Source organism: Myotis yumanensis, unplaced genomic scaffold (genome assembly GCF_028538775.1).
Source record: "Myotis yumanensis isolate MYYU_CA2020_CCGP unplaced genomic scaffold, mMyoYum1.0.hap1 SCAF_1, whole genome shotgun sequence".
NCBI classification, from domain to species: Eukaryota; Metazoa; Chordata; class Mammalia; order Chiroptera; family Vespertilionidae; genus Myotis; species Myotis yumanensis.
The window spans coordinates 96,694,231-96,706,315 of record NW_027223752.1 but is presented as its reverse complement, the minus strand read 5'-3'; the positions used below and the strand labels follow the sequence as shown (position 1 = coordinate 96,706,315).

Here is a 12,085-nt window from a genome sequence, read left to right as displayed (position 1 = left end):
AGGTAACCAGGGCTGGCTGAGGCTTGCACTGCCAGCAGTGGCAGCAGCAGAGGTGTGATGGGGCATTGCCTTCCCCTGATTGCCAGGTTGCCTCCCGCCCCTGAGGGCTCCTGGACTGTGAAAGGGGGCAGGCCTGGCTGAGGGACCTCCCCCTCCAGTGCATTAATTTTCATGCACCAGGCCTCTAGTAAATTAAATAAAGCTTAAAAACCCTTTAGTGGCATTCCTTTAGAAACTTCTCATATCCTATATAATAAAAGCCTAATATGCAAATTGTCCCCTCAGGTGGTTGTTGGACCTAGAGTTAGACTCGGAGATCAGGAGTTCGACCACTAGCTATGACATGTGCTGACCACGAGGGGGCGGCACAAAACATGGTGGGCATCGGCAATGCGGTGCTGGCAGTGGAGGCACTGCCGGCCCCGACGAGAACGGGACTGTGGCAGGATGGTGGAGCAGGTAAGTGGGCGGCGCCAGGACAGGGTGGGGTGCAAGGTGGGGTTGCGAGCCTGGGGGCATGAGCTGGGGCTGTGAGCCCAGGGGCTCGAGCTGGGGCCCAATTCTTGCAGGCCACCCTGAGGGACCCCACCCATGCATGAATTCGTGCATCGGGCCTCTAGTTAGATTGTAATAGGTGAAAGGCTGTTATTACTGATATTCATGTACTACTTTGAAAATACATGTCGTCATTTTAGAGGTGGAATTTAGGTGAGTCAATAGTTCGACAGCTGACCAGGCTGCATTTAGACAACTGGTTATGAGTTATATAAGTTTTATAAATCTGATGGGAGTCTAAACTTAAACCTTACCAAATGCAGGAAGGAAAAGAGGTAAAATAATGAACATGTTTTGACAGAATCATTTTAAAATTACAAAAAATGCTTTAAGTGCATTATGTTTAATTTCATTGAGGTATTTGCTCACTCATCACTGTAAAATTGGGTACAAGCATTTCCCAAACCAACATTCACTTATGACCAGGCTAAAAAGAATTTTACCTGTAATAAACTCGAAGTGTCTGGATTTCTTCCTCCAGTTTTTTGTACTGTTGAACTGCAGTTTCTCTGGCTTGTTGCATGGCTAACAACTTTGCCTGCAAGCAATCAAATATTTTAAGAAATTTAAAATTAGTTTGATATGTTAAAATGCAGTACCATAGTATGAATAGGAGTTTTAAATTTATGATAGTTCTAAACCTATCAGTATTTTTAGGAGTGTTTAATAATTTTATAAAAAATAATCCAATTGTATCAATAACAGAAATACTGCAGACTTGAACCTATTAAAAATATACCAACTTTTCTCATTCCTGAACTTCAACCTTATTCATCTGTATCATCAGATATATGCCCTTCTGCAATGTTTAACTTTAACACAGAATTCAGAATGTGGAACAGGGGTTCAGAGCACTATCAAGAGTTGAGATAAGCACACTGGGTATTTCAGATACAAATTTAATGTGGCTCCACTGCCTGATCAGACTAGATTTTCTTTTAACTTTATTAATAGTAAAACTCAGAAAATTCTAAATATGTTGTTAAGCCATCTTTGATATTTAACATTAAAAAACACACACACACAAGACTGATTCCTACAGATATGATTTAACCTTTTCCATTCTTTTTCTGCAGGAAAAAAGTCTCTAAAGGGAGAATGGGAGCAATCCTGAATATTAGAGATATTTTATTCCAGAAATGCTATTGTTCCTCTCTGCCTATAAAATTCAAACTAAAGGTTCTGGAATCAGTATTTCTAAAGGGCTCAAACTAGTAATTTTAAAAGAATTGCCACCTTCTAATCATCATTTCTATTGGATTTCAGGCATAGCCAAAATGTTCTCAATGTAACTTTTAAAATATGGGACTGAAAAATCAGGTTTCAGTTTTGTTTATGTGGAGTTTAATTTGCATGAAAACAATGTCTTTCACTTTAAATGATGTTTGATAGAGAGTACAGAGCAAATTATTATCACACATCCCACAAACTACACTAATGCAATAGAGGCAGAAATTCACTAATTTTGCTGAACTCATATGATTTACTGGAATTATTTTCTTACATAAGGATGAAGTCATAAGACAAACTGTGAAATCCTGATCATAGTGTAATATAAGTGATCACTAAACAATGCCACTTTTCTATTTTAATAACAGAGAATTATAAAAACATACAGCAGTATGGATCTTTGTGTATAAATTTAGGCACTAAATTAATTAATTTTTTTCTATCTGGGCTAGCAAATTCTAACAATTACCTCATACAATAGAATACTACTCAGCCATAAGAAAATATGAAATACTACCATTTGTGACAACAGATGGACCATGAGAATGTTACAAAGTGAAATAAGTCAGGCAGAAAAAGCTAAGAACCATATGATTTCACTCATATGCAGGCTATAAAACTGAAACTCGTGGACACAAACAGCAGTGTGATGGCTACCACAGGGAAGCGGGTGGGGAGGTGGTGGTGGGTGGAGGGACCTAATATGGTGCAGGAAGATGACTTGACTTTGGGTGGTGGGCACACAGTGAAATATACAGATCTTATAACATACAAACCCATACCTGAAACCAATATGATCCTATTGACCAATGTCACGCCAATAAATTTAATTAAAAATTAAATCTAAGATGTTTGAGCACTTGTTTTATGTTACATTCTAGAATCATAGATGAACCATTCTCATAAATTATTAAAAAGCATCTAAAATAAAATAGGTGCCTGGTTCTTGATGCCAACAATTAACAACTTTGCCATCTTTCAGTATAATATAAAATGTGATTGAAATAGTAGCTTGGGAGACACAGATAACCACTGTGTCAGTGGCAAGTAAAAAAGATTCATACAAAAAAAGCACATATCATATTAAATTTACATGTATTTAAGGAATATCAATATTAGACAGGTAACAGACAATTTGCTAAATAAGTGTTACTTTCATTGATTATTCTGACTTTTTTTTTTACCTGGTACTTCTGGGGAAAAAACACACAACCCAAAAATATAAACCCATGTTCTAGCAGGAAAACGCCATAATGAAGCTTCTGCTTAAGAAAGTTCTGCCATAAAAATAGAATCATGAAAACTTTATTTAAATTCCTAAGTTTTGGGTAATATTGAAAATTTCACTTTCCACATATAGTTGGTTATAAAGATTTGGTGTTGTGTTACAGCAATCAACTTAATTTATCAATTCCAAACATCTAATCTTCTGCTGAGGCACTGGAGACCGCCTTCAAAGCTATGATAAACTTTTGTGGCGTTACAACCTCCTTCCTCTACCAGTATGTTTTATCTGGCCACCACATCTTTTTTGGAGGGAAATGCCCTATGCCACAGTGATCTTGTTCAGTCCCGGGGGATGAACTCAGGTAGATATGATCCAGGTTGCTCTAAACCATTAGGCCTAAGGAGAAAATAATCCTGATGACATTTGTGTCCCCGGATCCCTGAGGACCAAACAAATTCTCATCCATTTCTTGGACTTCCTGGGTACAGTAACCTTTTGTTTCTTTGCATTTATGCTAGTTTGAGTTGGATTTATGTTATATGTATTGTAAGAAAATAAAACTACAAAAAATCTAACTAATTTAAATGTGCTGTTTCTATTGCATTTTCTAATTTTATTAATAGCACATAATTCCAACACGTTACACATCAAAAATAAATTTCATATCACCAACATTAAGAAAATTAACAAACCAGGTATTTTTCCTGGTTTTGTGCCATTATATTTCCCATAATCTTTGGCAATTATTTTATAAAAACTGCATGTATTCATTTATGTTTATACTCACATAAAAATACATGTAAAAAAACAAAATTCAAAAAGTTTAAAAAAGATACAATGTTAAGTAAATCTTTCTGCCACCTCCAACTCTCAGAACTACAAATCCCCCCTGATATTATTAGTTACCTGTTTGTTGTATATCCTTCCAGAGGTGGTGTACACACATATGTATATTTGCAACTAAATATACCTATTTATAATATTGATGACATTCTTTACAATCATAAACCTTATTTTAAATTGAAATATATTTTGCTGTTTTGCCTCCAAAAAAAATTCCTCCACCTCAGCACGTGCATCACACTGACTAGTCACATTCCCTGCCTTCTATCGCACCACCAAACTGAAACACTTGCATGATTTGGGATCATCATTTTCAAATACACAGTTATGTACTGACAGATAATATATCTCACTGTTTACAGGTCTTTAAACATTATATAAAGATACTCTAAATATTTTACAGACAATTGCTTTTTTGGTCCATATTATACTTCTATTATTCTTATTGATACAAGAATCCATTCTGATAATACTTATCTTTATACAATGTTCCCCTGGGCACCATTACAGTCAATGCCATCATGTTACACTCAACCCTGTCAACCACTTATGTGATTTTTATCCCTATAGTTTTGCCTTTTCTAGAATGTCAGATAAATGGATTCACATGGTAGGTAGCCTTTTGAATTTGACTTCTTTCACTTAACTTAGAGCTTTTAAAATTTGTTCATATTATTACATGTATTGGTTCATTCTTTATATCACTGAATAGTACTCCATTGTATGGATATAACATAATTTGTATATCCATTCATCAGTTGATGGACATTTGGGTTGCTTTCAGATTTTGGAATTATTTAAAAAGCTGCTATAAACATCTGCATATAGGCAATTTTGTGGAAATATACCTTCGTTTCTCCTAAATAAATACCAAGGAGTGGAATTACTGACTTCTATGGTATATGTGCATACATAATACATGTACTGTCTATATAATATATATGTACTTTATAGAGTTATATAGATTATAAACTGCCAATCTTGTTGCCTAAATTTATAAAACTTTCAAGAATCTGTGCTTAACTACTAGCAATGCCACTTGTTGAATGCCTATTAAAGGAGGTCGGGTACTGTATCAAGTGTTTGAAATACATTATATAGTCTATCCTCACAGCTACACTATGAGACAATTCCTATCATTCCTATTTTACAGGTGATAAAATAAGACTCATGGACATTAAATCACGTGTAAATATAACACAGCTAGTGACTAATACAACTGAAATACAAATTCAGGCCAGTTTGGTCCAAATACATTGTATTTGCCCTACACACACACACACACACACACACACACACACACACACTATGTATACACATATATGTATGTGGTTGTATGTATATGTACATACAACCACATACCAGTACATATAAACATCTGTATATATATTTTAAATCAATCTATATTCTCAAGAACATGACAGACAAGAAAAATTTTATTCAGTAATTTGAAACACAAAAAAATCTGTGGGTTGACAAAAACCTGGTTAATTTATAACCGTCACAGCCACACCGGCAGGGAAAAGGACAAGCAGAGATGTACCAGATACTTTCGAGTATGCCACCTATTTATTTATTTATTTATTTATTTATTTGTATTGAGATATAACTAAAAAAAAATATTCTATTAGTTTCAGGTGTACAATATAGTGATTTGACATATACATTATGACATTATCACAGTAAGTCTAGTGACCATTTGTCTCCATACAAAGTTGGTAAAATATTATCTATACTCCCTGCTGTACATTCCATTCCATGACTTGTTTATCTTATAACTAGAAGTTTGTATCTTTTGGTTCTCTTCACCCATTTTGCCTACCCCTGGGTCCCCTGGCAACCATCTGTTTTTGGTGTCCATAAGATTGGTTTCTGTTTTTTGTGTTTTATTTTGTTTTTATCATAGATTCCACATATAAGTTAAATCATATGGCATTTGTCTTTCTATTTCTGACTTATTTCACCAAGCATAATACTCTCAAGTGCATCCATTTTGTTGCAAATGGCGATTTCACTCCTTTATGGCTGAGTAATATTTCACTGTGTATATTCAACACATCTTTTTCCTCATTCATCTATTGATGGACACTTGGCTACTTTAAGTAATGCTGCAATGAGGATAAGGGTACATATATATATATATAATTTCAAATTAGTGTTTTCATTATATATATATATATATATATATATATATATATATATATATATAGAAGTGAAATCGCTGGACCATATGGTAGTTACTGTTTGTGTATCTATTATTAACACTACATTTCTACTCCCTCGTTTTAGATGTCAAACTTTACATCTTTTTATTTTGTGTAACCCTTAACTAATTGTAGCTATAGTTGATTTGACTACTTTTGTCTTTTTACCTTCATACTAGATTTACATATGGTTGATCTACTACCTTTTCTATATATTTGCCTTTACATGATAGAATTTCCTTCCTTCATATATTTTATTTCTAGCTATAGCTCTCTTTCTCTCTCTCTCTCTCTTTTTAGCTTAATAAAGCCACTTTAACATTTTTTGTAAAGCCAGTTTAGTGGTGATGAACTCCTTTAGCTTTTGCTTGTCTTGAACACTTTCTCCTTCAATTCTGAATTATACCCTTACTGGGTATTCTTAGTTGGAGGTTTTTCCTTTCTGTATTTTGAATATATCATGCCAATCCCTTCTGGCTTGCATAATTTCTACTGAAAAATGAACTAACAGTCTTATGAAGTTGCCCTTATAGGTAACTAGTTGTTATTTTCTTCCTGCTTTTAAAGATTCTTTTTTAAAAATATTTTTTTTATTGATTTCAGAGAGGAAGGGAGAGGGAGAGAGATAGAAACATTAATGATGAGAATCACTGATCGGCTGCTTCCTGCATGCCTCTTACTGGGAATTGAGCCTGCAACCCAGGCATATGCCCTGACCAGGAATCAAACTGTGACCTCCTGGTTCATAGGTCAATGCTCAATAACTGAGCCATGCTATCAGAGCTAAAGATTCTTTATCTTTCACTTTAGACTTTAAATTATAATGTGTCTTGATGTAGATATCTTTGGGCTCATATTGTTTGGGATTCCATGCTTCCTGGATAAGGATATTTGTTTCCTTCCCTAGAATATAGGCAAGTTTTCAAATTATTTTTTCATATAAGTTTTCTGCCCTTTTCTCTTTGTCTTCTGCCTCTGGGATCCCTATAATGTCAATGTCTATGTGCTTGATGTTGTCCCACAGGTTCCTTAAGCTATCCTCACCTAAAAAATATGTGTTGTTCTATTTGGGTAATTTCCACTTCCATGTGTTCCAGGTCACTGATCCATTCTGTTTCCTCTAGTCTGCTATAGATTCCCACTTGTGTATTTTTCTGTTCAGTTATTGTATTTTCATCTCTGCAAGTACGGTTTGGTACTTTCTTATATTTTCTCTTTGTTGAAGTTTTCAATGTGTTCATCCCTTCGTCCTCCTAATTTGGTGAGCATTTTTATGTCCTACTTTGAACTCTTTATCAGGTAAAATACTTGTCTCTGTTTCACTGAGGTTTCTTTCCGGGGTTTTACCTGTTCCTTCATTTGGAACATTTGTTTACTCATTTTTTGTGACTTTCTGTGTTTGTTTCTGTGTATTATGCTACACAGCTCTCACATGTCTAGAAGGAGCAGCTCTATGCAGGACATGAATCTTACCATATAACCTTGCTGTAGCTCTTGGTTGTCTCTCAAGCTCTTGCTCTGATTGTTTCAGACCCGTGGTGTCCAGAAATGTTGTCCCCTTTGGCCACCTAATCCTGGGGCTCAATGGGCTTCCCCTGTGGTCTCTTTTTGTACCATTGGCTCTGGCAGGGTCTAGCGAGCTATGTGGGAGGCTGGAGCCATATTTGTCAGGTTGTATGAGTGACACGAGGTAGGGGCAGTGCTGTTTTCCTGCCTCTGTTAGTAGGTTAAAATGGGGGCACAAAATGGTACCCACCTGCACTGATGCCACCAAGGTAGAGGAAGCTGGCAAAGATGGTATCCCAGGGGGAATCCCAACACATTCCTGGCTCTCTCGCAGATGCTTCAATTCTAGCTGGTGAACTGGTTTTTTTTGTGCTATGTCCTAGGGCACGTGCATCTATGCACAAGCCAGTTAAGAGTGGAATCCTTACTGGCACAAGAACAGACATATAGATCAAGGAATAGAATAGAGAACCCAGAAATCGACCCAAATCAATATGCTCAATTAATATTTGACAAAGGAGGCAAGAACATACAAAGGGGTCAAGACAGTCTCTTCAATAAATGGTGTTGGGAAAATTGGACAGATACATGCAAAAAAATGAAACTAGACCACCAACTTACACCACACACAAAAATAAACTCAAAATGGATAAAGGACTTAAATGTAAGACGGGAAACCATAAAAATACTAGAGGAATTAAAAGGCAACAAAATCTCAGACATATGCTGAAGCAATTTCTTCACTGATACAACTCCTAGGGCATTGCAAACTAAAGAGAAAATAAACAAATGGGACTACATCAAAATAAAAGCTTCTGCACAGCAAAAGAAACCATCAACAAAACAACAAGAAAGCCCACTCCATGGGAGAACATATTTGCCAATGTTATCACCGATAAGGGTTTAATTTCCAACATTTATAGGGAACTCATACAGCTCAACAAAAGGAAGATAAACAATCCAATCAAAAAATGGGCAAAGGATCTAAATAGACACTTTTCGAAAGAGGACATTCAGAAAACCAAGAGACATGTGAAAACATGCTCAAAGTCACTAATCATCCGAGAGATGCAAATAAAAACAATGAGGTACCATCTCACACCTGTCAGAATGGCTATCATCAACAAATCAACAAATGACAAGTGCTGGAGAGGATGCGGAGAAAAAGGAACACTCATGCACTGCTGGTGAGAATGCAGATTGGTGAAGCCACTATGGAAGACAGTATGGAGTTTCCTCAAAAAGTTAAAAATGTAACTCCCATTTGACCCAGTGATCCCACTTCTAGGAATATATCCCAAGAAACCAGGAACACCAATCAGAAAGGATATATGCACCCCTATGTTCATAGCAGCACAATTTACCATCGCTAAGATTTGGAAACAGCCTAAGTGCCCATCAGCAGATGAATGGATTAGAAAACTGTGGTACATCTACACAATAGAATACTATGCTGTTATAAAAAAGAAGGAATTCTTACCATTTGCAGCAGCATGGATGGAACTGGAGAGCATTATGCTAAGTGAAGTAAGTCAGTCAATGAAAGAAAAATACCACATGATCTTACTCATTTATGGATAATAAAGACCATTATAAACTGATGAACAAAAATAGATACAGAGGCAGAGAAGGATCAAACAGACTGTCAAACTACAGCAGGAAGGCCATGGAGGGTTGGGGTGGGGGTTAGAGATCAACTGAAGGACTTGTATGCAGACATATAAGCATAACCAATGGACACAAGACACTGGGGGTTAGGGGAGGCTGGGGGAAGGTCAAGGGGGAAAAGAAAAGGAGATATATGTAATACTCTTTGTAATACTTTAAGCAATAAAAAATAAAAAAGAGTGGAATCCTTGTTCTCTACAATCCTCTGTTTCTCCTGAGTGTGAGTTTGGTTTCAAAGCCAAAACTAAAAATGGAACTCCCATTTCACCCAGTGATCCCACTTCTAGGAATATATCTGAAGAAACTAGAAACACCAATCAGAAAGGATATATGCATCCCTATGTTCATAGCAGCACAATTCACCATAGCTAAGATTTGGAAACAGCCTAAGTGCCCATCAGTAGATGAGTGGATTAAAAAACTTTGGTACATCTACACAATGGAATACTATGCTGTGGTCAAAAAGAAGGAATTCTTACCATTTGCAGCAGCATGGATGGATCTGGAGAGCATTATGCTAAGTGAAGTAAGCCAGTTAGAGAGAGACAAATATCACATGATGTCACTCATTTATGGAACATAATGAACAACATAAACTAATTAACAAAATCAGATCCAGAGACGGGGAAGCATCAATCAGACTGTCAAACCCCAGAGGGAAGGTAGGGGAGGGTGGGGGTCAGGGGGAGAAATCAACCAAAGGACTTGTATGCATGCATATAAGCCTAACTAATGGACACAGACAACAGTGGGGTGAGGGCATGAGTTGGGGAGGTTGGGGGGGGGGTTATGGTGGGATAAGGACAAATATGTAATACCTTCATCAATAAAGAAATTAAAAAAACAAACAAAGCCAAATGTCTTGGGGACTCATCTCTCCAGTGCAGGAGCAAAGGGCTAGGGTGCCTGTGTGGGGTACAAAACTGCTGCTCCTTAAGGAGAAAATCCATTTACATACGTATTATGTCCTTTGTTTTTCTGAGGGTCACTGTAGCAGGGGAGGGGCTTTCAGTGAGAGTGTGTCTCTGCCTCTCCTTCAAATCTCAACAAAGCCCTTTTCTCCTTTGAGGTGGAGGTGTTCAGCTAGTTCTCAAGTTCTTATCAGAGGGAACTGCTCCTTTTCTAGTTGTATATTTGTTGTGTCTGTGGGAGGAGGTGAGTTCAGGGTCTTTCTGTGCCACCATCTTGAACTGCCTCCTCATGCCATCTTTTTGTATATCATTTAAGTCTTTCCACATATGATTATACTTTTTTTTTTTTTAATTCTAACTCCTCAGTCTTACTCCATCCACTCTTTACCAAAATCCTACCCAAGGTAAAAATGCAAGAAACTTGTTGCTGTACTGCTAATAATTATGTACATCATTTACATTCAGTTTGATCCATATAATGTTATGGGCATGAAGGAGCCTAATAAATGGGAGTCATGTGTGTAGTTAGTCTTAGTAATAGAACAACTGGGAGTCATGACTGCATTTAATGTTAGTTGTATCTTCTGTTTCTCCAAGTCATGTTCAAATGTATTGCTCTCTGTAATAGTAGCAGTAATATGAATATTCTGTTGCTTGATCCACCAAAATTTGCCTATAAAAACATTTGTCTTAGCTAAGATTTCTCCTAAATCCAATAATTTTACTATTGTAACAAAAAAGTATTCCTAAGTCTATATAATCACAACTATACTCTTAACACTCTCTAAACAAACTTTATAAAATTATCACCAAATTTTATTGAATCTAAGATGCTATGGATCTTAAAATACACCATAATTTTATGCAGAAAAATCAGGCCAATTATACTTCTAAGATATCATCTATTGTAACAAGCATATGGCAATGTTAAAATGTGAAATGATACTAACCCAAATTATTTCCCCCTCCAAAACAATAAAATTCTCTTCTAAGCAATACCAAAATATTTTTTCCTGCTTGCAGCATGTGTTTTAAAATTTTGCTCATCTCCTCACCCCACTCACAATATCCCCACCTTATCCTTTTTGTTTAGTATTCTCTATTAAATAAAGAAAACTACAACATTCCCCATCCTTCCTTTGGTTTTTTTACATAGAGAAAACGCTGAAGTTTTATTGCAGTCTCCAACTACCTTTTGTACATGCTTCCCAACATGTTAGAGGTATTGTTTAAAACACCGGGAAGGAGCAGCTGAACATTATAATTCCAGGTGAAATAATGAATCAAATCATCATTCGACAACAGTTATTGATAATAATGAAAGTTTACAGTTTAATCAGTGTATGTTTTATAACTTCAGTATTTTCTCAATATACCTTAAATATTTTGGTAACATCTTTTTTCTTTCTACTTTCATTGAGATATAATTGACATAAAACACTATATTAGTTGTACAATATAATGATTTAATGTACGTGTATATTGCAAAATGATTATCACAATAAGTTTAGTTAACATTCATTACCTCACATATAATATTTTTCCTCGTGATGTTAAGATTTATTCTCTTGGGAACTTTCAAATATATGATACTGTACTGTTAACTTTAGTTACCATTCTGTACATCACATCTCCAGAACTTATTTACTTTAAGTGACTGAAAAAAAAAAGGTTGGTTAACTAATGTTAGGTTAGTCATATAATTACTAGTAAATGTCTCATTATTCTTAAATTATATATCTTAAACAGTGTCAGCCACTGTACTGCCACTGTATTAGAAATAAACTGTTTCCTTACAGTTTTTTCTAGTAATTTAGAATGATAGACAAAGAAAACACTATACTTTTCATATCACTGAAAGCTATTTGTTTTGGATTTTGTTGAGAAACCACTTTTATCTTACTTTAAAATCTTGTTATGTTTGGTTTGAATGTGTTTTT

General features: G+C 35.7%; 1 protein-coding gene across 6 annotated transcripts in view; it reads right to left on the bottom strand.

Moving 5' to 3' along the window:
- Positions 1-12,085, bottom strand: part of MIPOL1 (mirror-image polydactyly 1) — a 334,097-nt gene that overhangs the window by 137,817 nt on the left and 184,195 nt on the right. For all 6 annotated transcript variants that reach the window (XM_070428268.1, XM_070428293.1, XM_070428294.1 and 3 more), the window contains exon 11: positions 999-1,093. In XM_070428268.1, the coding sequence (XP_070284369.1) occupies positions 999-1,093 (95 nt within the window). The remainder of the gene's footprint in view (positions 1-998; positions 1,094-12,085) is intronic.